Raw genomic sequence first — 27,422 nt, 5'->3', positions numbered from 1 at the left:
TGCAAAGACTCAAAGGATTCAAGTCTTGGCAAAGTGAAATTGCTCAGTCATGTCCAACTCTGCGACCCTATGGACCCTATGTAGCCTTCCAGGCTCTTTCATCCATGGGATTTTCCAGGCATGAATACTGGAGTGGGTTGCCATTTCCTTCTCCAGGGGATCTTCCTGATTCAGGGATCAAACTCAGGTCTCTCACATTGCAGGCAGACTCTTTACCATCTGAGCCACCAGGAAATCCTCCAGGTGTTAAGTCTTGGCAAAGAGAAAACAAAGGTTGAAGCAGCTTAACAATGTCTAGGATGCCATCAGGGAGACTGTCAGGGAGACCCAGGTGTCACTGTGAGGCCATGGGGCCCTCATCGAAGTCCAGGGGCTCCTGGTAGCTTCTGGGCCCCATCATCATTCAGAAAAGGCTCAGAACACACTTGTCTGGTTAAGTAAGGTCCCGCAGTCCACTGATGGCCAGGATAGGACACTTAGCCATGTCCCCATCATCAACTTATGGGTTCTTCCAATTTTCCCAGTCTCAAGGTTATAGTAACTGCTTTTTTCCTTTAAAGTTACACTTTCTGAGAGCTTCCCGGCCACCAAATGCTGTGCTAAGCACTTGACTTCCACCGTCTGTTTTAATTTTCAGAGTAACCCTGGCAGGCGTTTGTGTTAGTCACTCAGTCATGTCCAGTTCTTTTCGACCCCATGGACTGTAGCCCACCAGGCTCCTCTGTCCGTGAAATTCTCCATGCAAGAATACTGGAGTGGGTTGCCATTTCCTACTCCAGGGGATCTTCCCAACCCGGGGATAGAACCCAGGTCTCCTGCATTGCAGGCAGATTCTTTACCATCTGAGCTACCAGGGAAGCCCTGGGGGGGTAGACAGGATTATTTTTGCATTATTAACGGAGCACACTGAAGGTCAGAGAGATGAGGTGACTTGTTCAAGATGACAGAGCTGGCGGGCCTGGAATCAGAACTGGGGCAGCTCGTGCACTGAACCACTGGGCTGGCTTAGAATAAAGTGAGGGTGGGGACCCTTGATTTTAGATTTCTGTTCTCCCATCTAGAGAGAGGGAGGAAATAACAAACTAAGACAGGAATTTAGAGGGGTTGATAGAAAATCCCTAGGACAGCCCCAGGTCTTCCTCACCTTCCATCAGGCACCCTGGCTTTAGAAGTGGTAGCTTTTTAACATGCAAGTTCTAAGTTCTTCCAAGACCCCTTCCTTTTCCCTTTCTCTTCTTCAGTGATGGTCACAGGCCTCTTCCCTCCCAACCAGACTCACTCACAAAGCTGGGAATAGAGACTGACCCCAGCGACCCAGGCTTCTGTTTGGAAAAGTGAAATCAGATTAGCTCATTAATGACCTTTGCAAATACCTCCGCGGTGGGCTGGCCTCTGTGAGCCCCTCCACGGCCTCACAGGCGGCGGGGCTCAGTGGTTAATGAATGACTCAGGCAGGCTGGTGCAACAGAGGGCCTCTGTGAAGCCAGAGGCATCCGGGGGTGGGGTGAGGGGGGCAGATCATTAATAAATATTGATTTGGCTCCAAGGGAAGCAGCCCACGGGAGAGCTGGCCCTGGACACCCACGTTGTAGTCTCATTAAGTCGGGGTCAACTGCTCAGCCCGGACGCCGAGGAGTGGCTGGTTCGGGGGTGCTCCTGAGCAAAAAGCATCACCACCACCACCACCACCACTCCACCCCCACAGGCCTGGCTGGAGCCTGCTTCCTGGCCAGGAAGATTTATAGCAGTTCAAGGTGCAGGTTGAATCCCATCTGACCCCCTCCCTCCACCAGATGCTCACCAGCCCCAGGGTGTAGCCAGCAAGGCACCCAGGCTTGCCCCAGACTTCTGCCTCCAGCCTGTCTCAGGGAGAGCAATAAATCCTCAGCTTCCAAGGCCCAAAATAGAAGGGTGTTCACTGCCCTGCCCGCCCCCCCCCTTCCAAGGCTCCTGGATGTCTTTTCTGAGGCCATGGCCTCCAGCCCAGCAGAGAAGCCTTCACCAAACTAACCCCAACAGAGCTGGTGTGCCCACCTCCTGAAGGATGAATGCCTTTAAGGGCATTAGGTTTCTCCTTTAAGGAGCTTCCATTTTCTTTCTGAAGAAGGAACACTCTCTGTGAAGGTCTTGGCAAGAATGGGTGAGCCAAATGCAGATGATGGTGCCAAGCCAGTTCCCTCCTCCTGGACCAAACGGAAGCATGGTGGAGGCAGGGCTCACTTATGAGAGTGAAACCAGGTGGGTAAAAGGCATCTACCAGGAAGTAAAGACTGAAAAGGTGTCAAAATGAATAAATGGATGGAATGAGTGAGAGATGCCAGTGAATGATGAACAAAGAAAAGGGCGTGTATTCCAATCACCAATCTAAACTGGAGCTATCCTCCCTACAGCCATTTTAAGATGTCACTTATCTTATTAACTTACTTATTGATGGGAATGTTCACTATGTTCCCAAATACTGAATTCCACATCGCAGTGAGATCTGATTACCAGCTACTTGCCTCTGGAGTTATGGTCAACCTACATTGGCTCAAACAGAATGTATCTAAAGCCTCTTCCATATAATGTCTGTCTCCCCACAGGAGCCCCTCCCCAACCCTTGCTCCCCTCTCCCCACCATGCTCAAGACTGGCCTCAGTGTAGATCCTTGGTGTGCCTGGCAAACAGCCACTCCCCTATCCCTACACAGACATGGCTGAACAGCAGCCTCCTAGACCATAAGACACATGAGTCAAGACACCACACGTGACTGATTTTCCCTAATGCATCCCTCCATGTGGCTGCCGCTGAATGGGTATTCAATATATATGAGTTGTATGGATGAACGATCCACTGAATTGGGGCATAAATGTGAATGAATGACAAGAAGGTGGTAAAGAAGACTCTGAGTTTGGAGAAGATATAAAAGAAAAAGGAAGAAAACCCCAATTGTCAGAATTTTAATAAGTAAGACCCATGTGATTTAGCAAATATGAAGGAGAGAGAGGATTCCAGGGAGAAAAATGCTGTCAAATGTTACAAATATTTCAAAGAGGAAGATGACAAAAAAGAGGCTACTGCTTTTGGTAATGAATGTTGTCAGAAGGATGAGGAAGAAGAGAAGGGAAAAAAGAAAAGGAGGGAAGAAAAGAACAAAGAGGAAAAAGCAAGAAATCTGAATGTGAAACTGGCCTTCCATCTCCTGCTGCTGCTGCTAAGTCGCTTCAGTCGTGTCTGACTCTGTGCGACCCCAAAGACAGCAGCCCCCCACCAGTGCTATTTCCAATATAACACAGAGTCACGTGCATAATATCAAACACCCAAGCTATGTTCACAGGAAGTCATCTTTGTGAATGAGAGATCATCCCCAGGGGCCTTCACATCATCCCACACAGGAAGCTGACTCCCTGGCTTCTGGTGGGGCCAGCCCCAGTGAAAGAGTGGCTGCCACCAACTCTCTATTTGTTATTAGCCTGGTGAGTGTCCACCCCAAGGAGCTGGTGGTAGCAAATAGCCTGATACTAAGCTGCAGTTGCTTCCCTGATGGGTCAATGGTAAAGAATCTGCCTGCCAGTGCAGGAGACATGGGTTCCATCTCTGGGTCAGGAAGATCCCCTGGAGAAAGAAATCCAGTACTGCTTGTGGAATCCCATGGACAGAGGAGACTGGCAGGCTACAGTCCATGGGGTTGCAGAGGGTCATACATGACTTAGTGTCTGAACAACAGCAACAGACCATAAAGCTCCCCCCTTACTAAGGCTTAAGGATATCTAAGATCAAGGGCCTCTTCAACTCAAGCAAGTTCAACACAATCCATCAAACATCCTAACATACAGAGTATTTTGCATGATGCCCTTGTGAGACCCAGAAAGTGACAGAGTGAATCTCAGCTCTATTTTACAGATGAGGAAGAAGAGGTAATGAGGTATCCCAGCTGGCAGGAAGTCAGATGAGATCAAGCCTAGCTGGCATTGTACAGAATAGGAATTCATATCCTGGCTCTTGACTCTTTTCAAGTAGTTGCTCTTTTTTACTTGCTATGCTGCTCCCTCAACTCAGCATCAATGGCAAATTGACATTCCATAATAAGCATTTCATATTCTCTTATTACCTCCTTCAATTGAGGGAACACATCTGTACAGAGAAAAAGGGTGTTCTTAGTCTAATTCTTTGTAATCTTCACCATCTTTTGGATTGATCCAAATAGCACATCATGGTAGCCTTTCTTTATCAAAGATCAGGACTTTGGAGGTTCTGACTCTGTCTCCACCATGAGATTCACTGGGGATCCTTAGAAAAGACTAGGCATGAGTTTCCTGACCTTTTTGCATGGATCCTTTATGCCAGGCACATTGTACAATCATATCACAGAATTTACACAACTGCATTGTCACCCTGCTTATTTAACTTATATGCAGAGTACATCATGAGAAATGCTGGGCTGGAAGAAGCACAAGCTGGAATCAAGATTGCCAGGAGAAATATCAATAACCTCAGATATGCAGATGACACCACCCTTATGGCAGAAAGTGAAGAGGAACTAAAAAGCCTCTTGATGAAGATGAAAGAGGAGAGTGAAAAAGTTGGCTTAAAGCTCAACATTCAGAAAACGAAGATCATGGCATCTGGTCTCATCACTTCATGGGAAATAGATGGGGAAACAGTGGAAACAGTGTCAGACTTTATTTTTCTGGGCTCCAAAATCACTGCAGATGGTGATTGCAGCCATGAAATTAAAAGACGCTTACTCCTTGGAAGGAAAGTTATGACCAACCTAGATAGCATATTCAAAAGCAGAGACATTACTTTGCCAACAAAGGTTCGTCTAGTCAAGGCTATGGTTTTTCCAGTGGTCACGTATGGATGTGAGAGTTGGACTGTGAAGAAAGCTGAGCGCTGAAGAATTGATGCTTTGAACTGTGGTGTTGGAGAAGACTCTTGAGAGTCCCTTGGACTGCAAGGAGATCCAACCAGTCCATTCTGAAGGAGATCAGCCCTGGGATTTCTTTGGAAGGAATGATGCTAAAGCTGATACTCCAGTACTTTGGCTACCTCATGCGAAGAGTTGACTCATTGGAAAAGACTCTGATGCTGGGAGGGATTGGGGGCAGGAGGAGAAGGGAACGACAGAGGATGAGGTGGCTGGATGGCATCACTGACTCGATGGACATGAGTCTGAGTGAACTCTGGGAGTTGGTGATGGACAGGGAGGCCTGGCGTGCTGCGATTCATGGGGTTGCAAAGAGTTGGACACGACTGAGCGACTGAACTGAACTGAACTGGCACACAGTTATCTTCATTTTACAGACAAGAAAAGCTAGGCCTACAGAGGGCGAGCAACTTGGCCATAAAACTACAGCCCAGGAATTGAACTGGAAAAAATGAAGACTCCAAAATCCACACTGCCATTCAAGTGTACCTCTGCCTCATTTCCTAATATGGAGAATAAAAATCACGTTATCTGCTTACTCTGGCCAGTTGAGTTGCAAAGCTTCAGTGAGACAACCTAAGGGGAAAATATTTTGGATTTGGCCCGCAAATAAGGAATTCCTGTTAGAATGAAAGCCTGCTTATAATCTTATAATGTTCCTCAGCTTGAAGCCCTGGAACCTAGGAAGCAGACTGGCCTCAGAAACCGCATTTACTCAGGATCTTCCCTCACCATGAATAGACATGCTTCTGACAGCTTACAAGAGGGCAAACCCTAGGGCAGCCTCCAGCTTCAGGGTTGCTGCCACCTCTTCACAAACAGGTTTGTCCTCTTAGCTGTGGGCATGCTTGTCACGATGAGGCAGGCTGCTGAAACAAAAGTCCCATCCCCAGCTGCCAGAGGACTTAGAGCGATGTTGCCACAGGTAGCAAGCATCTAGGTAGACTGGAAAAGGCTGCCAATCAATCCTGTATGTCTTTATGAACATGCAGATCCCAGGTCTCCAGCAGACCCAGGTCCATGGGCATCCCCGGCCCTGAGACACACGTGGGGCCAAGTGAAATGAAAGGGAGGAGGTCCCGAAGTGAGAGGGAGATAAAGGGAAGATGATGGAAATGGAAGGGTAGAGCAGAGGAAGAGCCAGAGGAAAGGCAGGTGCAGTGGTAGAAATGGAGAAATATCCTGACCATCTGGAGCCCCCTCCTGCCCTAAGCAGCTTCTCTCTACAGGATCTCAACTCTTTGAGAACCATGACCCCTTTGAAAATCCTCTCTCCTAAAATATATGCAAGCAGGTACAATTCTGCCCACAATCCCAGGGGCTATTCAGACTCCTCTAAGGAACCCTACCCTTCCTCCTCCCACGATGGATCTGAAACTTCAGCCTTATCAGCCTTTCACAGCAGTGATGTTGAAGCAGAAAAGAGAAAAACTCAAGTGGGCTGGGAGGGGAGAGGGGCAAAGAAGAGTAAGGGAATAAATATAATGTATAAGAAGGAGGCAATAAATACAATGTTATTTTGTCTTCTGCAATAATTTTTCCATCATTGCTTCAGGAATTAATCCAAATAAAAAAGACAAAATCATAAGCACCTCCAGGCTAGATAGGTAGTAGATAGATGAATAAGTAAATAAATAGCCTTTCTACTCCACACAGAAAATATAGTTGTCCTGGCAATCTGGACGTGCTTTGTTTCCACACCAATACTCCTATAGTGACCCCAGTTTGAACAAAATCTACCCAATTGCTCTTGGAAAATAACTCTCAAGTCCAACTGCTCTTGGAAAATAACTCCAAACAGATAAATTTCTCAAAAGGTGATGATCCTACACCTCTGTCTAGCCAAGACATTTTGTCCATCTGCTTCTCTTGGCTGCAATCTGGCTCCATGTGGGAATTTTACATCCCCCCCGCCCCACCAGCTAAATGTAATGTCATGCAAAAGATTCAAAGAGAAAGGTAAAAGGATTAGTAGACTAATCGATGGAAGATATTAACACTCTTTCATGTTGGGTTGAAGAAGGATTTGAGGTCATCAGGAGACAGGGGAACAGGAGAATAGACCTCAAGTATTCAAAAGACTCTATGGATTAAAATCCTATTAAATTCCTATCAGCCAAGAGCCATTTGAGAAGGTTGGGGTTTCTTTAACTTGTCACCATAATTAGCCTTCCCTTAAGCTGTTTTGGGTGGGGAACTTTAGCAATTAAGAAACTGAAAACTTTCATTTTCTAGCACCCATACGGCCTTTTGAATGGTTTAACAACTAGAATGGAAAGTGATTTAGCCCAATTGATTTGAGGGGTTCAGATCTCCCCCTCCTTCAGCCTGTTGTCAGACTCACCCCTGAGATCTGAGCCCCTCAGTAGAAAGGGCACTTTGTTGAATGAAAGAATCAAAGGTTCAGATCTATGAAGATGCTTTCTTCTCCTAATCATCCTCCCATGGAGTTTGACGGAAAGAACAATTCTGCAAAGGGATGGCTGTTTCCCCTAAAAAAAAAAAAAAAAAATCTGTTTCTGGGCCCAGACTCCAGTTCACAAAAACTAACCCAGAAACCCAAAGGGCTATGTCTTTCAGCAGGTGCAAGGGTCAGGAAACCATGCCAGGGAAGGGCAACCAATATGGGCTGGGGTAAAGAACCATCCAAAGAAACAAGGGTCCTGAGACACATAGTGTTTTGGAGGGTTAGTCTGAGCAGTGTTTTCCTCACTAGGTAAAATATCAACCCAATGTTAAACATCAATACCCTGCCACTTTGGGCCCTACCAGGGAATCAGACCTGTGTCACGTTCTACCTCTGATGAGCCCAACATTGATGATGCGGTGCCTCGATGCCAGAGTGTGGGCTTCCTCACTTTCACACTTGCTGGGTCCTCAGAGTTAAGGTGGAACTGAGGCCGAATTCTACCAGCCATGTCTCCATCACAGCACCCACCCCTCTTCTGCATTCACGTGGCTGCCCAGCTGCCCTTATCAGCCTGTGAGCTCCCTAAGGACAGGCCCTGCCAGCTCTCTCTCTCCCTCTGGCTCCAAACACGGTGCTCGGCATAGAGCGGTGCTCGACACCTGCTTGCCCACAACTGCACAGAATTCACTCTGTGCCTGAAGACAAGTTGTGGCCTCTGATTTTAACAGATGAAAAATTAAGAAGGATGTTGGGCTGCATGACCTCTGAGGTCATTTTCCAGTTCCCAGAACCTCTGAAAATGTAGTTGTGTACCGGCTGGCTTTTCATGGCTCCTATGCTCAAGTCATTATTTATAATAATGATGATAACACAAGAATAGCGAACCTCTATTAAGCCCTTAAATGTACTCTGGGCTGTCCTCAATACACCACTGGTGTTATTTCATTAATCTTGCAAGACAGAGGCTTCTTACTTGAATTCTATACAGTGACAAACTATGATGATCAATAATCTGCCCCAAATCACACCAAGTGGATGTCCTGGTTCCGGAGCCTGGGCTCCTAACTGCTCTTCCACATCTGCTTTCTGAGCCTCCAGTTCAGGCTGCCAGCCCTTCAGCTGATCTATGTACATCTTCCCTGCCTCCCTGAGGGGCTGCCTGCTTGCCTGTCAATTGCTTTGAATTTCTACCCCAGGGCCCCAGCTGGCCCGGCCTCCACCTGCTCCCAGCAGAGGCAGAGCTCGCCCCAGGATCCGGCAGGCCCTTTGCCCTGAGGGCCTGAGGCTCCTGTTGGGAGCAGGTGGCCGGAAAAGCAAGAGAAGGAGGTCATCAGAGAAGCAGCTCACTCAGAAGGTAGAAGAAGAAGGGAAGCCGATAGGGTTAATTTGAGGAGGAATGCCAAGTGCCCCGCTCCCCACCAGTGATCAGAGCCTGCATGCATGGCTGCCACTCTCAGCAAGGGCAGACACCCAGGATGGACTTCCTGGTCTTGGTTACAGCCACAGAGAGCAAGGGCAGGAAGAGAAGAGATCCCCTGGGATAGCTTCAGAGGAGTCTTTTAGAAAATGTTTCAATGGCCTATGTGGGGCAGGGGGGTGGGGGGAGGAGTGTGCAGTCTTATGTCTCATTTAAAATCCCATGGACGGAGGAGCCTGGTAGGCTGCAGTCCATGGGGTCGCGAAGAGTCGGACACGACTGAGCGACTTCACTTTCACTTTTCACTTTCATGTATTGGAGAAGGAAATGGCAACCCACTCCAGTGTTCTTGCCTGGAGAATCCCAGGGACGGGGGAGCCTGGTGGGCTGCCGTCTATGGGGTCGCAGAGTCGGACACGACTGAAGCGACTTAGCAGCAGCAGCAGCAGTAATTATTAACATGTTAACTTCAACTTCGAAGCCTGAAATCCTCTTGAGCTAGTCTTTAATGCTGTGGCCAAAAAAAGCTTTTGATTTTAGATTTTACAACAGAAAAAATTTTTTGATTATATAGGAAAAAATAGTTCATCTCAGCAATCACTTCTAAGTAGTGACCCAAATGAGTTGAAAACTTTGAAAACAGAAAAACCTGCATATGAATATTTAACAGCCTCATCCATAATTGCCAAAATTTAGAAGCAACCAAAATATCCTTCAATAGATTGAGCAAAATGGATAAATGAGATGCGGTACATCTATACAATGGAACATTTTTCAGTGATTACCAAAAAATGAGCTATCAAGTCGCAAAAAGGCATGAAGGAAACCTGCTAAATGAAACAAACAAACAAAAAAAAACCAGTCTAAAAGGATGTAGGGACATCCCTGGTGGTCCAGTGGTTAAGATTCTGCCTTGCAATGCACAGGACACAGGTTCAATTCCTGTTCGGGGAACTAAGATCCCACAAGTTTCAGAGCAACTAAGCCCTCATGCCACAACTAGAGAGTCTGCAACCAAAGATCCCACATAATGTAACTAAGACCGAACACGGCCAAATAAATAAATATTTTAAAAAAGCATATATAGTCTGTGGTTCCATATTCATACAGCATAACATTCTGGAAAAGTCAAAATCACGGAGACAGTAAAAAGATGGGTGGTTGCCAGGGAGAAAGGGGAAGGAGAGAGGAATGAGCATGTGGAGCACAGCGCATTTTGAGAGCACTGAAACCATTCTGTATGACATGAAATAGCAAACACGTGACATTATGTATTTGTCAAAATCAACAGGACTATACAACGCAAAGCATTATCCCTAATGGAAACTCTGGTCTTTAGTTATTAGTCATCTATTAGCACAGCTCATCAGTTCAACAACCACCACATACTATCATTTACCCAGCTGGGCACTGTTTTAAGCACTGACTATGCAAGATCTCATTTAATCCTCACAGAAGTCCTATGAAAAATAGAGGTCAGGGCTGTTAAAGAGACTTGTCAAGGGTCTCAAAGCCAATAAGTGGAAAAAAGCAGGGCTTGAACCGAAGCCTCTCCAAGGCCAAGCCCATGCAATTCCTACACTCTATTGCCCTAACTCCTCTCCAGGGCAATATTTTGTAATAGGGAAGAACAAATATGACTCCATATTAGATGTTTCTGTTATTTTAACCTTTGTGCTCTGCTGCCAGTGGTTAATCACACTGGCTCTCCACCTTTTGTAAAAGAATGTTGCCTAGAACTTAAAATATACAGAATAGCCCATTCTCAGGGCTCAGGCCTTTATACATATATGAGTAAAAAGTTGCAAAACAGAGAATAACATTTGTTTTGTTGGAGATTCACAGGAACATCATAACCTGACCTACAGGGACACCTATAAGAACAAAGGATTCCTGCACCAAGACGTTTACAATAGACAACTAACTTCTCTTTCTAACATAAAAATATAATTCGGGCTATTTTTTGTAAAATAGCCCAAATTCTGACTGGAGTAAGATGGTTCTTTGAGACATCAGTCTGCCATCTTCTCAGTCTGCTGGCTTTCTGAATAAAGTCACTATTCCTTGTCCCCAAGAACTTGTCTCCTGATTTACTGGTCCATCGTGTGACAGAGCAGAACCAGTTTGGATTCGGTAGCAATTTCAGTAAGTAAACAAGTGGGCAGAGCAAGTCTTGACAATTACTCTATTTAGTCATTCATGCACAAATAATTGCTGAGAGCTATGTAACTCTAAGGATATTAATGTAGGTAAGAGACTCTCCCTGCCTACAAGGAGCTTGTAATCTAGTGGAAGAGACAATGAAAGTCCTAAGAACAAGGAATCAAAGAGCTCCAGCTCATGAGAAGCACATGGGGAGAGACCATGAGACGCAACAGAGATTACTAAAGAATTTGTCCTGACACCATATTTAAATAGAAAGCACCCTGGACACCCTAACCATCCTACCTCTAAGCCATAAGATGAGATTTCTGCCTTGTAACTGTCACCCAACATAAAGCTACACACAGGCTTTATAGAATTGACCTTTTAAATCTCAAAAATTTTCATTTTACAGAGGAAACTGAGGCAGAGAAATTTTGAGAGCATAAAAATCCACCAATGAAAAATGTATAAAAATTGCAGTAGAAGGCAACTAAAGACAACTAATATAAGAAACAGCTATTTTGAGGAAGGGGAAAAGGAACAGCTATTAAATGTCTAACTATGACATCCCTATTCTGCATCCCTAAACTACATCCTCTCACTAAATCCTGGTCTTTCATGGTTGAGATTACCTTTGACATTATTCTTTTTTAAGTTTTTTTCATGTGATTGCACAGAGTCAGACACAACTTTGAAGCAACCTAGCACGAGCATGATTTTTAAAATCTTTATTGAATTTGTTTCAATATTGTTTCTGTTTTACGTTTTGGTTTCTTGGCCTCAAGGCATATGAGATCGCCGCTTCCCAGCCAGGGATGGACCCGGCACCCCCTACATTGGAAGGCAATGTCCTACCACTGGGCTCCCAGGCAAGTCCTTCTTTGCCGTTACTTTATGGTGAGGATGTAGAGCTATTTACCTTGTGAAATTCCTGCCTCTCACCTGTGTCTTTCTTCTTATCCCGGGAAAGCTCGTGCACAGTGGCACCAATGTCATGTCTCAAGATCTTGATGATGTTTGCCAGGGCAGGCACGCTGCGTTGATCCAGATTGGTGAAAAATTCATACTCGTCTTTCCTTAAACGTGAAGGTCTTGATTCAATGTGGGTCAGGTTTATATCATTCTCCTAGAAAAGAGAAGTTAAGGGAGTATGAAGGGGACAGTAACTGGAATTGACACAGACCAAACACAAAACCAGAGCAAACACAACGAAATGTGGAGAAGTGAGGAAGAAGAGTTCTCTTTTTTTTTCTTTCTTCCTTTTTTTGTCCAATATAAGAGTAGAAGAAAGCCTTTAACACAGCAAAAACTATTTACTTTTTCTTCTGCAAAACCAAATAACAAACCAAATGTTGGGGAAATAGTTCAAATGTCACAGAATTTAATCACGTGGAAATCTGCTCAAGGCCTAGAATTGCAAACATAAGATTTCAGTTTGGTACACAGAAGCAACACTATTCTGCTTGGATAGAGTCCACAAGAGTCAGGCTTATTGGGTTTAAATCAAGGTTCTTAACTATGTCAGCTATGAGACCTTAGAAAATGTACTTTTATATTTCTAACCATCAGTTTCTCCATCTGTAATTTTGTGGGTAGTTGTGGTGCTTGGTCACTCAGTCGTGTCCGACTCTTTGCCACCCCATGGACTGCAGTCTGCCAGGCTTCTATGCCCAGGGGATTCTCCAGGCAAGAATAGTGGAGTGGGCTGCCATGCCCTTCTCCAGGTATTCATGGTACCTGGTTCATAAATTTGTAGGAAACACTGGATGAGACGATACATACAGACTGTCAGGTACCTAAAACATGCTCAGTTAAAATTTTATTTTATCCAGTACAAATACCACTCATATTTTTATATAATTACTTTTCATTCCAGTTATGCTACAAACGTATATGTAGCACCTTCCAGGTACTGGTCACTTTCTAAGTGGCTGCGATACAGTAGTGAACAAAACAAAGATATTTTCCTTTAATAGAGTTTACATTCAAGTTTTGAAGATACAAACAACAAACAAAAAAGATAACTGATTTATGTATTATAATGATAAAGCCTAGGGAAAAATACAATGCAGAGCAGGGTGAAGGGAACAGGCAGTCTTGGAGTGCAACGGGGCAGTTTGCAGTATTTAATAGAATGGACACATGAAGTCTCATTGAGAAGGGAAGACTCATGTGCATTTAATGCCACAAATAATAATCACTTAATACAGCTTCTCAACTACAATGTCTCTAGCTGGTGATACTTTAGCCCTTATTGAGTTCATCAGTAAAAAAAGAGTCACTTACTTAAACTGGCCCTCAAATTTTAATGTGTGGTTTTCATTATTACTTATTCAAAACTCTGATTTCATTGACAGTGTTGTTCTTTGTGAAGAAAATCAAGGACTATCCTCTTTATTAATTTTTCTTTAAAAGAGGATTTCTCCAAACATTAAAATGGACAAAATGTACCCAGAAAAAAATGCTTAACTTGAATAATTCTATAATTGCAAAGAAATGAAATTCATCAACCTTAGAGTTCAAGAAGTGCATCTTTTTCCTCGATGGTTAGTGGCATATGGTTGAAGAGCGCATGGATAATTACAGTAATGATACTTAAATACAGTAATGATATTCAAATAATACCACTTTACAGTTTCAAATTATCTTCTGTGACCTTCTCAAGAATCCTTTGTAGAGGTTAAGGAAGATGTGAAGAATGAAATTAGAGACAAAGATGCTTTGTTAAAAGGGGCCAGAGAGGAAGCTGCTGTGTAACAGAGGGAGCTCAGCTCCGTGCTCTGTGATGACCCAGATGGCTGGGATGGGGGATGCTGGGTAGCAGGGAGGTCCAAAAGGGAGGGGATATATGTATACATATAGCTGATTCACTGCATTGGACAGCAGAAACTAATACAACATTGTAAAGCAATTAGTGTTGTTTAGTCGCTAAGTAACGTCCAACTCTTTTGCAACCCCACGGACTATAGCCCGCCAGGCTCCTCTGTCCATGAGATTCTCCAGGTAAGAATACTCGATTGGGTTGCAATTTCCTTCTCCAGGGGATCTTCCCAACCCAGGGATGGAACTCGGGTCTCTTGCATTGTAGGCAGATTCTTACCATCTGAGCCACCAGGGAAGCCACTGGGAAGCCCAAAGCAATTACACACCTATTTAAAAAAAAAAAGTGGCTGGAGAGAGAAGCTCATTTTCTCTAACCTCAGACATTGGTCTTTTAACCACACACCCTGTCCTGCCAGGGATATGATGAGCATCCCACAAATACCAGGTCTCATCATTCTTATTACTATTATGCCACATCCCTCAAAGTGAAAACATTATGGGAGTAAACACAATAAGAAGCAATCCTACACAGGCACTGCTTCCTGCTCCTTCTTCCCCATAATTCTCAGGGGTACATGATGAAGCCATTATACATGGGCACCAGCTGCAGAAGAACATACCCCTGACCAGGTAACCCAATGTGGGGACTCCTGACCAGAGACAGAGAAGATCACGTGGAGGAAGGAAGAGCAGATAGCAGTTGCTCTAAAGCTTTCTTTGCAAATAGAGGTGACTTTCTAATGAAAACAAAGAGCAATGTCATCCATCTTGGCTCTGGATGAAAGCAAATGGTTAAGCTCCGCCTATTGACCTAAGCTGAAACTTTAAAAGAAGTTTAAAGTAACTTTAAACTTTAACCAATTCCTGCTTTGTTAAGAGCAGAGAAAAAACAGCAAAGCCAAGAAATAGGAGTGGATGCACCTTGGCCATGTTCATTTGTGGAACAGCAAGGGAGGCCGGGTGGTATAGGAGGTGGGAAGGGGTGTAGAGTGAAAAAAAAATTTTAAAGGCTGGAAGGCAGAAACTACACTGATTGAGTTTCCCCACTTCTATCCCACCCCTCGTAACACAACACCACTTCCCAGGGAGAAGCCTCTCACCTTGGAAACAGCCAGAAGACAGCGTATGCTGTATATACACTACCATGAGTAAAACAGATAGCTGGTAGGAAGCTTCTGTACAGCACAGAGAGCTCAGCTCAGTGCTCTGTGATGACCGAGAGGGGTGGGATGGAAGGGAGGGAAGGAGGGGGAGCCTCAAGAGGAAGGGAATGTACGTATACTTCCAGCTGATTCACTTCATTGCGCAGCAGAAACAAAAACACTGCAAAGCAATTTTGCTCCAATTTAAAAAAATAAAAACAATGTATGCCCCATGACTCAGTTTTTATAATTCTAGAGACCTAACTTATGGGAGAACTTTTTACCAAAATTTGTAACCCGACTACATAATAGTGGGATATAAGATGGACTGTAGTCTATAATCATTCACTGGAGACCCTGAAACCATTAAAAACAAAGTGCCAGTAAGCACTCCCACAGTGATGGTCTCCAGTGATGAGTTTGAGCAAACTCCAGGAGACAGTGAAGAACAGGGAAGTCGCCCGTGAGGTCACAAAGAGTTGGACATGACTTAGTGACTGAACAACTCCACTGATGGGCCTCAAGGTGTTTTTGTCTCTATTTTCTTTTTGATCACAGTTCAACTTTTCGAAAGACAATATTTATTACTAAAATTTAACTTTCTCTTTTAAATGACAGACCCTTGGGAAAATACTTATGATGGATATAGGTATGTGATAGATAATTAAAATATGTTTTAAAACTTCTGTCCAACACAAGGAAAAAAGGCTAGAATGAAAGGCATCATGATGTTATGACAAGATTATGTGTAACTTCCATTTATTTGCCAACAGTTTCATACTATTACCCATGCAACGAAAATTAAAATATCTTTTTTTAATATAAATTTATTTTGATTGGAGGCTAATTACTTTACAATATTGTATTGGTTTTGCCATACATTGACATGAATCTGCCACAGGTGTACACATGTTCCCCATCCTGAAACCCCCTCCCACCTCCCTCCCTATACCATGCCTCTGGGTCATCCCAATGCACCAGCCCCAAGCGTCCTGCATCATGCATCGAACCTGGACTGGCGATTCGTTTCACATATGATAATATACATGTTTCAATACCATTCTCCCAAATCATCCCACCCTCACCCTCTCCCACAGAGTCCAAAAGACTGTTCTATACATCTGTGTCTCTTTTGCTGTCTCACATACAGGGTTATCGTTACCATCTTTCTAAATTCCATATATATGCGTTAGATGCTAAAGCTGAAACTCCAGTACTTTGGCCACCTCATGCGAAGAGTTGACTCATTGGAAAAGACTCTGATGCTGGGAGGGATTGGGGGCAAGAGGAGAAGGGGATGACAGAGGATGAGACGGCTGGATGGCATTACTGACTCGATGGACGTGAGTCTGAGTGAACTCTGGGAGTTGGTGATGGACAGGGAGGCCTGGTGTGCTGCAATTCGTGGGGTCGCAAAGAGTCAGACACGACTGAGTGAATGAACTGAACTGAACTGAACTGATACTGCATTGGTGTTTTTCTTTCTGGCTTACTTCACTCTGTATAATAGGCTCCAGTTTCATCCACGTATCTTTTTAATGTGAGTGAAATTTCTGGCTAAGATCACCCAGCTAAATTCTTCAGATGATTTCTTTCCCATTTGAATCAATTAGCTCTCTAGCTTAGCATGCAATTTCCTTAGTGGTGTTTCTCTGGTTTAATAGTGTGGATCCTTAGATAACAATAATTTTGGTTGCTAAGAAATGCTTTAGAAATGAACCTCCAAATCTGAATATGATCATAGTTACCTTTTAAGAAGTGAATTTTTATTATCATTTATTTGGCCATGCCACATGGCATTTGGAATCATAGTTCCCCAACAGGGATTGAATCCATACCCCCTGCAGTGGAAGCACAGAGTCTTAACCACTGGACAGCCAGGCAAGTCCCTGAATTTGTATTTTCAAACGAGGGCTCTATTCAAGTTAAAAATTGACCCATGCACACTCATCACATCTTCGTGGACATTTTGGCAGAGGCAAGAAAAGTTAGAGTTCAACACTGCAAAGACAATTTCACAATTTGCCCAGTAGTTAATTTCTGCATACAAGAAGGCAGAGCAACAACCTGATGACTCAGGACTCTTGAACAGAGTGTGGGGTCCAGAAAAAAGCAAAGTGAAAAGAATGGTCTATTTTAACAAGGGTTGACCAGAAACCCTTTTGTGCTCCCACCCATGAGGAAAATCTTCCTAAAGGGGGATTCATCACAAGTAGATGAAATACAGAATGAATATGATGAAATGTGAAAAGTGGATTCGTGCTTCTGGACCTTTTCTTGAACTCAAGCTCCTTCCTCTCCTCTTCCACTTCATTTCTCAAGGAAAGAAGAATGATAATGCAAAAGGTGCGGGCTTTGGGACTAATCTGAGTTCAAATTCTGTTCTGTACTCACTACCTTTGGATACATTAGTTAGACATTATGAACTTTTATTTTCCATGTTTAATATAAAAATCATATTATCTGGCAGCTTAATGAGCATTAGCAAGAGAGAAAGCACCTTGCACCATTGTGGCTTCAATCACAGTGACTCAGTAAGAAGTCAGTATGCCCTACCTTTCTCAACCTGGCACAGATATTATTCTCCTGGAAACTGAAACACATTAAGTTGACGAGTCACTTCCCCTTTAATATTTGCTGTACTTTAAGCTCTTCTCAGATTTTTCCCTGAAAGTATGTTTCCAAAAGGAGAATGAAATGCTGAGCATATTTTCAGATGAGATTAGACTGGAAAAGGGGAGCTTCTTGAGTTATTGGACCTCCTACAGGCTGTTGCCTTGGCATAAGCTCAAATGAAGTTATGTCCTTGTCGGTTTCAGAGCTTTCTGGGGTGGGAGGCAACACCAAAGACAGTCACAGATGATGGTCCATATCACTGGTCTCAGGTAAACAGACAGGAGCCTTTCATAACTCATTCAATCCAACACCTCCCTGGTGCCAGGGCTTAAGCACTGGGCTATAAGAGCAGACAAAGCAGGAAAAATCCCTGCCCTCCTGGAGCTTACATTCTGGAAGGAAGACACAAATAATAACTATGATAAATAAATAAAATATACAGTCTTCAGATGGAACATACAAAAATAAGCAGGGAAGAGGGACAGACTATTCCAGAGGTTCAATCGAGGTGCCATTTTAAACAATGGGGTCGTGAAATCCCCCAAAAATAAACAGGTGACATGGAGGTCTAGACCTAAAATCAGTGAGGAAGCAAGTCATAAGGGAACAGCAAGTGGAAGGGTGCTGGGGTCAGCCATTTCACAGTATGACTGAAGACCATCAGTGAGGCCAGTGTGACAGGCGCAGATGAGCAGGGGGCAGGGGGCAGTAGGCCACGAGGCAGAGAAGCAGCCAAGAGTAACCTATCGGCCATCATCTTAACTTTTTCACTTGGAGTGACATTAAGAAGCTGTGTATAAAATAGATAAACAACAAGGACCTACTGTAAGCAAAGGGAACTCTACTCAATATTCTGTAATAACCTATAAAGGTAAAGTATCTGAAAAAGGCTTCCCTGATAGCTCAGTTGGTAAAGAATCTGCCTGCAATGCAGGACACTTGGTTCAATTCTTGGGTCAGGAAGATCCACTGGAGAAGGGATAGGCTACCCACTCCAACATTCTTGGGCTTCCCTTGTGGCTCAGCTGGTAAAGAATCTGCCTGCAATGGGGGAGACCTGGGTTTGATCCCTGGATTGAGAAGATCCCTTGGAGAAGGGAAAGGCTACCCACTCCAGTATTCTGGCCTGGAGAATTCCATGGACTGTATAGTCCATGGGGTCTCAAAGAGTCAGACACAACCGAGAGACTTTCACTTTCATCTGAAAAAAGAATGAATATATGTATATGTATTGTATATGTATATGTAACTTAAATCCTTTGCTGTACACCTGAAACTAACACAACATTGTAAATCAACTATGATGCTGCTGCTGCTGCTGCGTCGCTTTAGTCGTGTCTGACTGTGTGACCCCATAGACGGCAGCCTACCAGGCTCATCCGTCCCTGGGATTCTCCAGGCAAGAATACTGGAGTGGGTCATTTCCTTCTCCAATGCATGAAAGTGAAAAGTGAAAGTGAAGTCGCTCAGTCGTGCCCGACTCTTAGCAACCCCATGGACTGCAGCCTACCAGGCCTCAATCCATGGGATTTTCCAGGCAAGAGTACTGGAGTGGGTTGCCATTGTGCTATGAGAGGTAGTACGGCAGAGGGAGAGAGAGATTTTGACTCATGTTTTCAATGAAGCACTCTGGCAGGTATTTTAAGGATAGACTGGGGACTTCCTGGTGATCCAGTGGTTAGGACTCTGCACTTCCACTGCAGAGGGCATAGGTTCAATCCCTGGTTAGAGAACTGAGATCCCACAAACCGTGGGGCACAAAAAAAGAAGAAAGACTGCAATGGGGCAAAAGCAGAAACAGTCTGGGGATGGCCACAACATCTGGGGTGAGAAATAACAGTTAGAAAAATAGAGAAGTCTCACAGAGGTACAGGCAGGGCTTCTTGTGTATTTTACTGATCTCTTCTTGTCAGAGGTCCAGTAACAGCCCCAGCTGACTAAGAGTCTAAAAATTAAACCTACTGGGCTAAATAGGAAACCAAAAACATTCAGGAAAACAGGAGCAGCACAATTATTAAAGTCTAGAGTGAGCTCAAGACCCTCCCCAACTCCACGCTAGAGGCGCGTTCTCAGGCAGGTTCAAGTTAACTTTCAGGATTCACCCCCTGGAAACCATCCTTTAGGATCCCACTCTCGCCTCCCCTGGGAGTATCTCTGTTGTCAGTTCCTGGTCTTCCCCTCCCTTGGTCTTGTCCCTCTTTGTTGGGTTATTTCTTCCCCATCTTCCCCTCCATGTGGTTGGAACTGTGTCCGTTTCAGAGGGAACCCCTTTCCTGGGGAAGAAACGGGCTAGCAGCTTAATCCAGGCTCTTCTCAAGGCTTTACAGGAAAGAGCTGTCCTGTCCCAGGTTCCCCTTTCTACCCCCACTTTTTTTTTTTGGCACCGAAGAGATAAAATCGAAATGGTCCAGTGGCCTGTTTCAGTCCAAGCTATCCATGAGCAATCACAACCCACGTACCATCAATGGACCACAGCACTCCGTCTACATTTTCACAACGTGGGACTGAACTTTATGATGAAAGTGTAGAAAGTCAGCTTCATGCTACTGTTTCTCAAATATGCCTGGTTTTGAACAGGTAAACAGCCGAAACCAGTGCCAGTTTTCCATTTGAGGTTCCTCTATTCAATAACTGGATCATCAAACCCATCAAAATGTTTGAGGCAGAACCATCTGCATGGACACACAAGAGAAGCAAGCTAAAGACCCATCAATAAGAAATAAAGTATAGTCATACAATGGAAAATAGAGAGGGGAAAAAATGAATGAGCAGAAATAGATGCACAAATCTCAAAAACAATGTCCCCCTTCTTCTCCCCAAAAAGAAAACTGCAGACAGACTATTACAATATGACTCCAATCTTATGAAGACTAAAAGCTTACAGGATAAACAACAAGGTCCTGTATAGCACAAGGAATTATATATAATATCTTGTGATAAACCATTATGGAAAAGAATATGAAGTCTATATACGTAAAGTATATATGTTCATATACAAATGAATTGCTTTGCTGTATACCAGAAATTAATACAGCATTGTAAATCAACTTTACTTCAAAAAAGCAAAACTTGCAAGACTATGCCATATATCCTAATGGATATCTTTATATAACAAAGTCTTAAAAGATGCATGGGAATAATATGTATCAAATTCAGATTAATAGCTACTTCTGAGGAGGGAGGTACATGGGGAAGGGGTACCCAGGGATTTAAGTCATTCCTGTAATGATTTACTGCTTAAACAGGAAGTGAGTTACATGGACATTCTTTATACTATTATCTATATTTGGGGGTTTAAATAAGATGAAAAAGTCATCTGGGTTGTAAGAACTTTTCCCCAGTGAAACGCAATGCTCTTCTTATTTTGATTAAATATGGAGTGTTCCCTGTAAACATGTTACTGCCACAACTGCTCTGCACCAAGGTGAAAAGGATAAAAGGAACCCTCGTGATTCAGTCTTGATGCTGTCCTGCTCACCAGACCCAGAAGTCACAGGCAGGACCTAAAGTCCAAACTTGAGAGTAGTAAACATCTTATTATCTGCCAAACCTCTCCTCTGCAACCCCGCTTCTGTTCCCAGGAACACTGAGGTTGCTGGATGGTAAAGGATTCAAGGATTCCATGACCTGGCCATGCGTTTATTCTCTCCCCTCAAGTCATTTGTCTCTTCATTCTGGAATTTACTCCCCCATTTACCTCACTAGTCAGTCCCTTAGGTTTCAGCTTAAACATTATGTCTGCAAGAAACTTCTTAACAAATTTTTCCCCCAGCCTAGATTAAGAATGCTCATGGAAGCCTGAGCTTCTCCACATTCTGCAGATGCAGAGAATGACTGCTTCACTCATCCCAGTCTCCTCAACACCTATATACGGTCTGATAACAGCTGATACTCACAGAAGGTTAATGGAATGCATGAATGAGACAGTATGAGCTGATTGAGTATCTTATGAGGGTGGGATGTGGGTCATCTGGGCAGAGAGGGAACACAGAAAGTGACTGTGACAAATACAGACTGTACTTGTAAACATTTAGACTGTAAACACATATATAGATTTGTTTTCAAATCTACTGTGAAAATGGAGGGTGAACTTGGAAGGATTTTCTAGCTCTAAGAGTCTAGCCCTGGGCAGCTTGCTTAGTCTGAACCTGTGTGTCTCCATCAGTTAAATGATGACAACTGAGCACACTCATCATGCACTTCAGAGCTCTGTATATGCGCCTGATGGCTTATTCCCGTCCTTAGGGAATTCGAGGTAAAATGATTAGTGGGGTTCTGGCAGAGGAAGGGAGACCTCTTCTCTGCAACTTCCCCCAGGAGTTTGATTCTAATTTTATAGCCCATTACTAAGCCACTTGCAATAAAGGCTCTCAGGAGACTATTTTTCTAAGTAGGCTCAGGACATGAGAGAGTAGAAGCTAAAAATAAAGAGAACTTTGGAAAATGCAGAGAATTGAAAGATCAATGTACTGAGGACAGTGGGATTTTTGGGGGTTAGCAGACAGAGGTTTGAGTATGTTCCTAATTGTTTGGCCCCAATCCACGAAACCATCTGCCTCACTGCCTCCGTCACCACACAACCAATGCGTGTAAACACCATACCTCTGTATCTCCAATGCAAATATCAAGCCTATTGCATTCTTTTTTTTTGAGTTAATGAACCTCTATTTATTTTTGTATTATTATTTTTTTTAATTGGAGGATAATTGCTTTATAATGTTGTATTGGCTTTTGCTATAAAATACGAATCAGCTGTGAGTATATGGATCGAACGTAGGTCTCTCACATTGTAGACAGATGCTTTACTGTCTGAACCACCAGGGAAGTCCAATATATATCAGATCAGATCAGATCAGCCACTCAGTAGTGTCCAACTCTTTGCGACCACATGAATCGCAGCACGCCAGGCCTCCCTGTCCGTTACCAACTCCCAGAGTTCACTCAGACTCATGTCCATCGAGTCAGTGATGCCATCCAGCCATCTCATCCTCTGTCGTCCCCCTCTCCTCTTGCCCCCAATCCCTCCCAGCATCAGAGTCTTTTCCAATGAGTCAACTCTTCGCATGAGGTGGCCAAAGTACTGGAGTCTCAGCGTTAGCATCATTCCTTCCAAAGAAATCCCAGGGCTGATCTCCTTCAGAATGGACTGGTTGGATCTCCTTGCAGTCCAAGGGACTCTCAAGAGTCTTCTCCAACACCACAGTTCAAAGCATCAATTCTTCGGCGCTCAGCCTTCTTCACAGTCCAACTCTCACATCCATACATGACCACTGGAAAAACCATAGCCTTGACTAGACGAACCTTTGTTGGCAAAGTAATGTCTCTGCTTTTGAATATGCTATCTAAGTTGGTCATAACTTTCCTTCCAAGGAGTAAGCGTCTTTTAATTTCATGGCTGCAGTCACCATCTGCAGTGATTTTGGAGCCCAGAAAAATAAAGTTTGACACTGTTTCCACTGTTTGCCCATCTATTTCCCATGAAGTGGTGGGACCGAATGCCATGATCTTTGTTTTCTGAATGTTGAGCTTTAAGCCAACATTTTTACTCTCCACTTTCACTTTCATCAAGAGGCTTTTTAGTTCCTCTTCACTTTCTGCCATAAGGGTGGTGTCATCTGCATATCTGAGGTTATTGATATTTCTCCTGGCAATCTTGATTCCAGCTTGTGTTTCTTCCAGTCCAGCGTTTCTCATGATGTAGTCTGCATAGAAGTTAAATAAGCAGGGTGACAATATACAGCCTTGATGTACTCCTTTTCCTATTTGGAACCAGTCTGTTGTTCCATGTTCAGTTCTAACTGTTGCTTCCTGACCTGCATACAAATTTCTCAAGAGGCAGATCAGGTGGTCTGGTATCCCCATCTCTTTTAGAATTTTCCGCAGTTTAGTGTGATCCACACAGTCAAAGGCTTTGGCATAGTCAGTAAAGCAGAAATAGATGTTTTTCTGGAACTCTCTTGCTTTTTCCATGATCCAGCGGATGTTGGCAATTTGATCTCTGGTTCCTCTGCCTTTTCTAAGACCAGCTTGAACATCAGGAAGTTCACAGTTCACATATTGTGAAGCCTGGCTTGGAGAATTTTGAGCATTACTTTACTAGCGTGTCAGATGAGTGCAATTGTACGGTAGTTTGAGCATTCTTTGGCATTGCCTTTCTTTGGGATTGGAATGAAAACTGACCTTTTCCAGTCCTGTGGCCACTGCTGAGTTTTCCAAATTTGCTGGCATATTGAGTGCAGCACTTTCACAGCATCATCTTTCAGGATTTGGAATAGCTCAACTGGAATTCCATCACCTCCACTAGCTTTGTTCGTAGTGATGCTTTCTAAGGCCCGCTTGACTTCACATTTCAGGATGTCTGGCTCTAGGTCAGTGATCACACCATCGTGATTATCGGGGTCATGAAGATCTTTTTTGTACAGTTCTTCTGTGTATTCTTGCCACCTCTTCTTAATATCTTCTGTTTCTGTTAGGTCCATACCATTTCTGTCCTTTATCGAGCCCATCTTTGCATGAAATGTTCCTTTGGTATCTCTGATTTTCTTGAAGAGATCTCTAGTCTTTCCCATTCTGTTGTTTTCCTCTATTTCTTTGCATTAATCGCTGAAGAAGGCTTTCTTATCTCTTCTTGCTATTCTTTGGAACTCTGTATTCAGATGTTTATATCTTTCCTTTTCTCCTTTGCTTTTCGCTTCTCTTCTTTTCACAGCTATTTGTAAGGCCTCCCCAGACAGCCATTTTGCTTTTTTGCTTTCTTTTCCATGGAGATGGTCTTGATCCTCATCTCCTGTATAATGTTACGAACCTCATTCCATAGTTCATCAGGCACTCTATCAGATCTAGGCCCTTAAATCTATTTCTCACTTCAATATATATATATATAGATATATAGATATATAGATATATAGATATATAGATATATAGATATAGATATATCCCCTCTCTCTTGAGCCTCCCTCCCACCGCCACCCATCCCACCTCTCCAGGTTTGCATTGCATTCTGATGTTGTTACTAGCTGAGGTCTAATAGACCATGAGCCCACTGGCAGGCAGTATCACCACTTAGTGGGATGATGACTTTGGTGTTAATCAGCTATGGAAAATACAGTCGTGCTCATTAAGGATGGAGGTGACTACAAGAGTACCTAGCAAGGTACTCACAGGTACAGGTGATTCCGCCATATAACATTTCTCCTCCATTGCCAATTTTGGAGGAACTAGAATGGATTTTTCCTTTGTCTTTATTAAGGAAAGGTAAGATTATTTATACCATAATTTTTGCATTGATTCTGCCCTGCCTTTTACTAGCTGTTTTGATAGTAATAATGCTTGAAATCAATGTCTTCCAGTTCTCTTCTACAGTAGAGATGATGCCTTTAAGTGATTTGAAATATGCTCCCTGTAATTTCATGCTTTGTCCTTTTGCCTGTGAAGTAACAAAAAATAAGCAGTATTCTTCTGTCTGACTCTTTTTGACCTCATGGACTGTAGCCCGCCAGGCTCCACTGTCCATGGAATTCTCCGGGCAAGAATACTGGAGTGGGTAGCCATTCCCTTCTGCAGAGGATCTTCCCCACCCAGGGATCAAACCCAGGTGTCCCACATTACAAGCAGATTCTTTACCATCTGAATCACCAGGGAAGCCCCATTCTTTTTCCATGATGGCACTTCAAATATTTGAATGAAACTATTGTTTCCTTACCCCATAATCCCTTTTCAAATCAATTAACCTTAATCTTAATCCTTTAGCTATCTGTCAGAGAGCTAAGAATGTAAGTCTCTGATGCTCCCTGACTCTCCAAAATGATACTGCATAGAAATAATGAGAGCAAACATTTATTGAGCTCTTACTATGTGACAGATACTATCATTAAGTACTTTGCCTGTATTAATTCATTTAATTTTCACAACAGCCCTACAAAAAAATCTTATTACCTTCAGTTTAAACATGAGGAAACTAAGTCACCAAGAGGATAAATAACTTTCCTAAGGTTACCCAGTTCACAGGTGGCACAACTGGATTTTCAACCCAAACAGTTTGATTCCAGACAACATAGTCTGAATCCCAATGCTGTGGGTCCCAAATCTCACTCATAACTGAGAGTCTGGACCTCCTAACTCTATAATAGCATAAGTTCAATGGGATACTAGTGCCTGCAAAACGGTAATGTGTCTTTCTTGAACAAGGTTCCATGGTCAAAAACATTTGGGAAATGCTGAGTAAGGTAACACTGAATAAGTTTCCACTCTGCAGGGCTTTCCAAACTCTTTAATATTTTCACAAGCATGAGGGGTCTCCAAAATCTAGATGCAGAATTTTCCAACCCTATTTAACCTTGGAACTCTCATCTAATAAAACACCTAATAATATGTGGCATTTGATAGACTATTGTTTAGGAAATACTGCCCTAAAGTGTAGTTTAGATTCATCCTTATTCTTTTTATTTTTATTTTTTCTGGCAGAAAATGATTTCATTTTATATGATCCAGAAGTTTAGCATCATCTACACAATATAAATGGCTTCCCCACAGGCTCAGCAATAAAGAATCTGTCTGCAATTTAGGAGACACAGGTTTGATCCCTGGGTGGGGAAGATCCCTTGGAGGAGGGCATGGCAACCCATTCCAGTATTCTTGCCTGGAGAATCCCACGGACAGAGGAGTCTGGTGCACTACAATCCATGAGGTCACAAAGAGTCAGACGCGACTGAGCGACCAAGCACACATGCATACAATTTAAAGGCTTTGTATCTAACACTTACTTCTCCATCTCACTGAGGGTATCATGATAGATGTGAAGTATACAAATACACTGTGGCCACCATAACCCCTTGGTTCTGCTACGCTGTGCTTACTGTGCTGTGATTACTAGCTCAGTCGTGTCTGCCTCTTTGCCACCCTATGCTATTCTGCTTTTTTTAAAATGGTCCTGTCTTGACTCTCGGTCATTGCAATTTGCTGTAAATGCTCACAATACACACTAAGCCATTCATTCTATTTTTTTTTTATTTTTACTTTTTTGGGAAAAAAATTTAAATCAAGGCTCCTGAATATCTCTAGGCTTCTAACATCTTTCTCCTCTTCACACAGTCTCAAAGATTTCTCATGGGTTTCATAGATAACAGTTGGAAGCAGTAAAGGAACAGACATCATGTGAGAATCTTCTGTGGACTCAGAGTCATACCATGCATTTTATGTAGCATATACAACCTCCAGGACCTAGGGAGGTATGGATCATTAGTTCCAGTTTATAGATGAGTAAACAAAGGCACACATTAAACAACCTGTCACAGTCAATGAACTTTGGCATTCACCATCCCACGTGCAGGCCATGTTTCTTGGGTGCATTTCATCCTGGTAAATAGTTACTTGTGGCTTATTTATTAGGTTGAAAACATCCTGTTAATTTACTATTATTTAATTTATTAACCTTAAGCTCTGACTCTCACAAGGAAAATGCTTATGAACCGTGTAATACAAAGACAAAAATGTGACATTCCTGTATTTACAGATATAGTCTTTCTCAGGATCAGCTTGCCATTCAGAAACCTCTCTGTCTCTCTTTTCTACACTCATTTCTTGCTCTCAGGCAGATATTTTTCTTCCTCACTTTGGATAGCCAGGTTTAATTTCATTAAAATAGACTTTATTTTTTAGATCAACTTTAGATTTACAAAAAAGTAAGAAGCTAGTAGAGAGAATTCCCATATATTCTGCAGCCAATTTCCCCTAATATTAGTGTCATGTATAAGTACTGAAGATGTGTTAAAATTAATGAACTGATGTTGATACACTTTCACAAACTAAGGACCATACTTTATTTGAATTTCTTTAGTTTGTGTCTCATGTCCTCTTTCTGCTCTACAGTCCCACTCAGGGCACTACATTATATTGAGTTGTCATATCCCCTGAGGCTCCTTTGGACTGGGACAACTTCCCAGACACTTCTAGTTGTTGATG

General features: G+C 43.2%; 1 protein-coding gene across 1 annotated transcript in view; it reads right to left on the bottom strand.

Moving 5' to 3' along the window:
* Positions 1–27,422, bottom strand: part of PAH (phenylalanine hydroxylase) — a 90,406-nt gene that overhangs the window by 53,164 nt on the left and 9,820 nt on the right. The window contains exon 3 of the mRNA XM_005898615.3: positions 11,824–12,007. Coding sequence (XP_005898677.1) covers positions 11,824–12,007 — 184 coding nt within the window. The remainder of the gene's footprint in view (positions 1–11,823; positions 12,008–27,422) is intronic.

This window comes from Bos mutus, chromosome 5, assembly GCF_027580195.1.
Source record: "Bos mutus isolate GX-2022 chromosome 5, NWIPB_WYAK_1.1, whole genome shotgun sequence".
NCBI classification, from domain to species: Eukaryota; Metazoa; Chordata; class Mammalia; order Artiodactyla; family Bovidae; genus Bos; species Bos mutus.
This window is presented reverse-complemented; position numbering and strand designations above follow the sequence as displayed.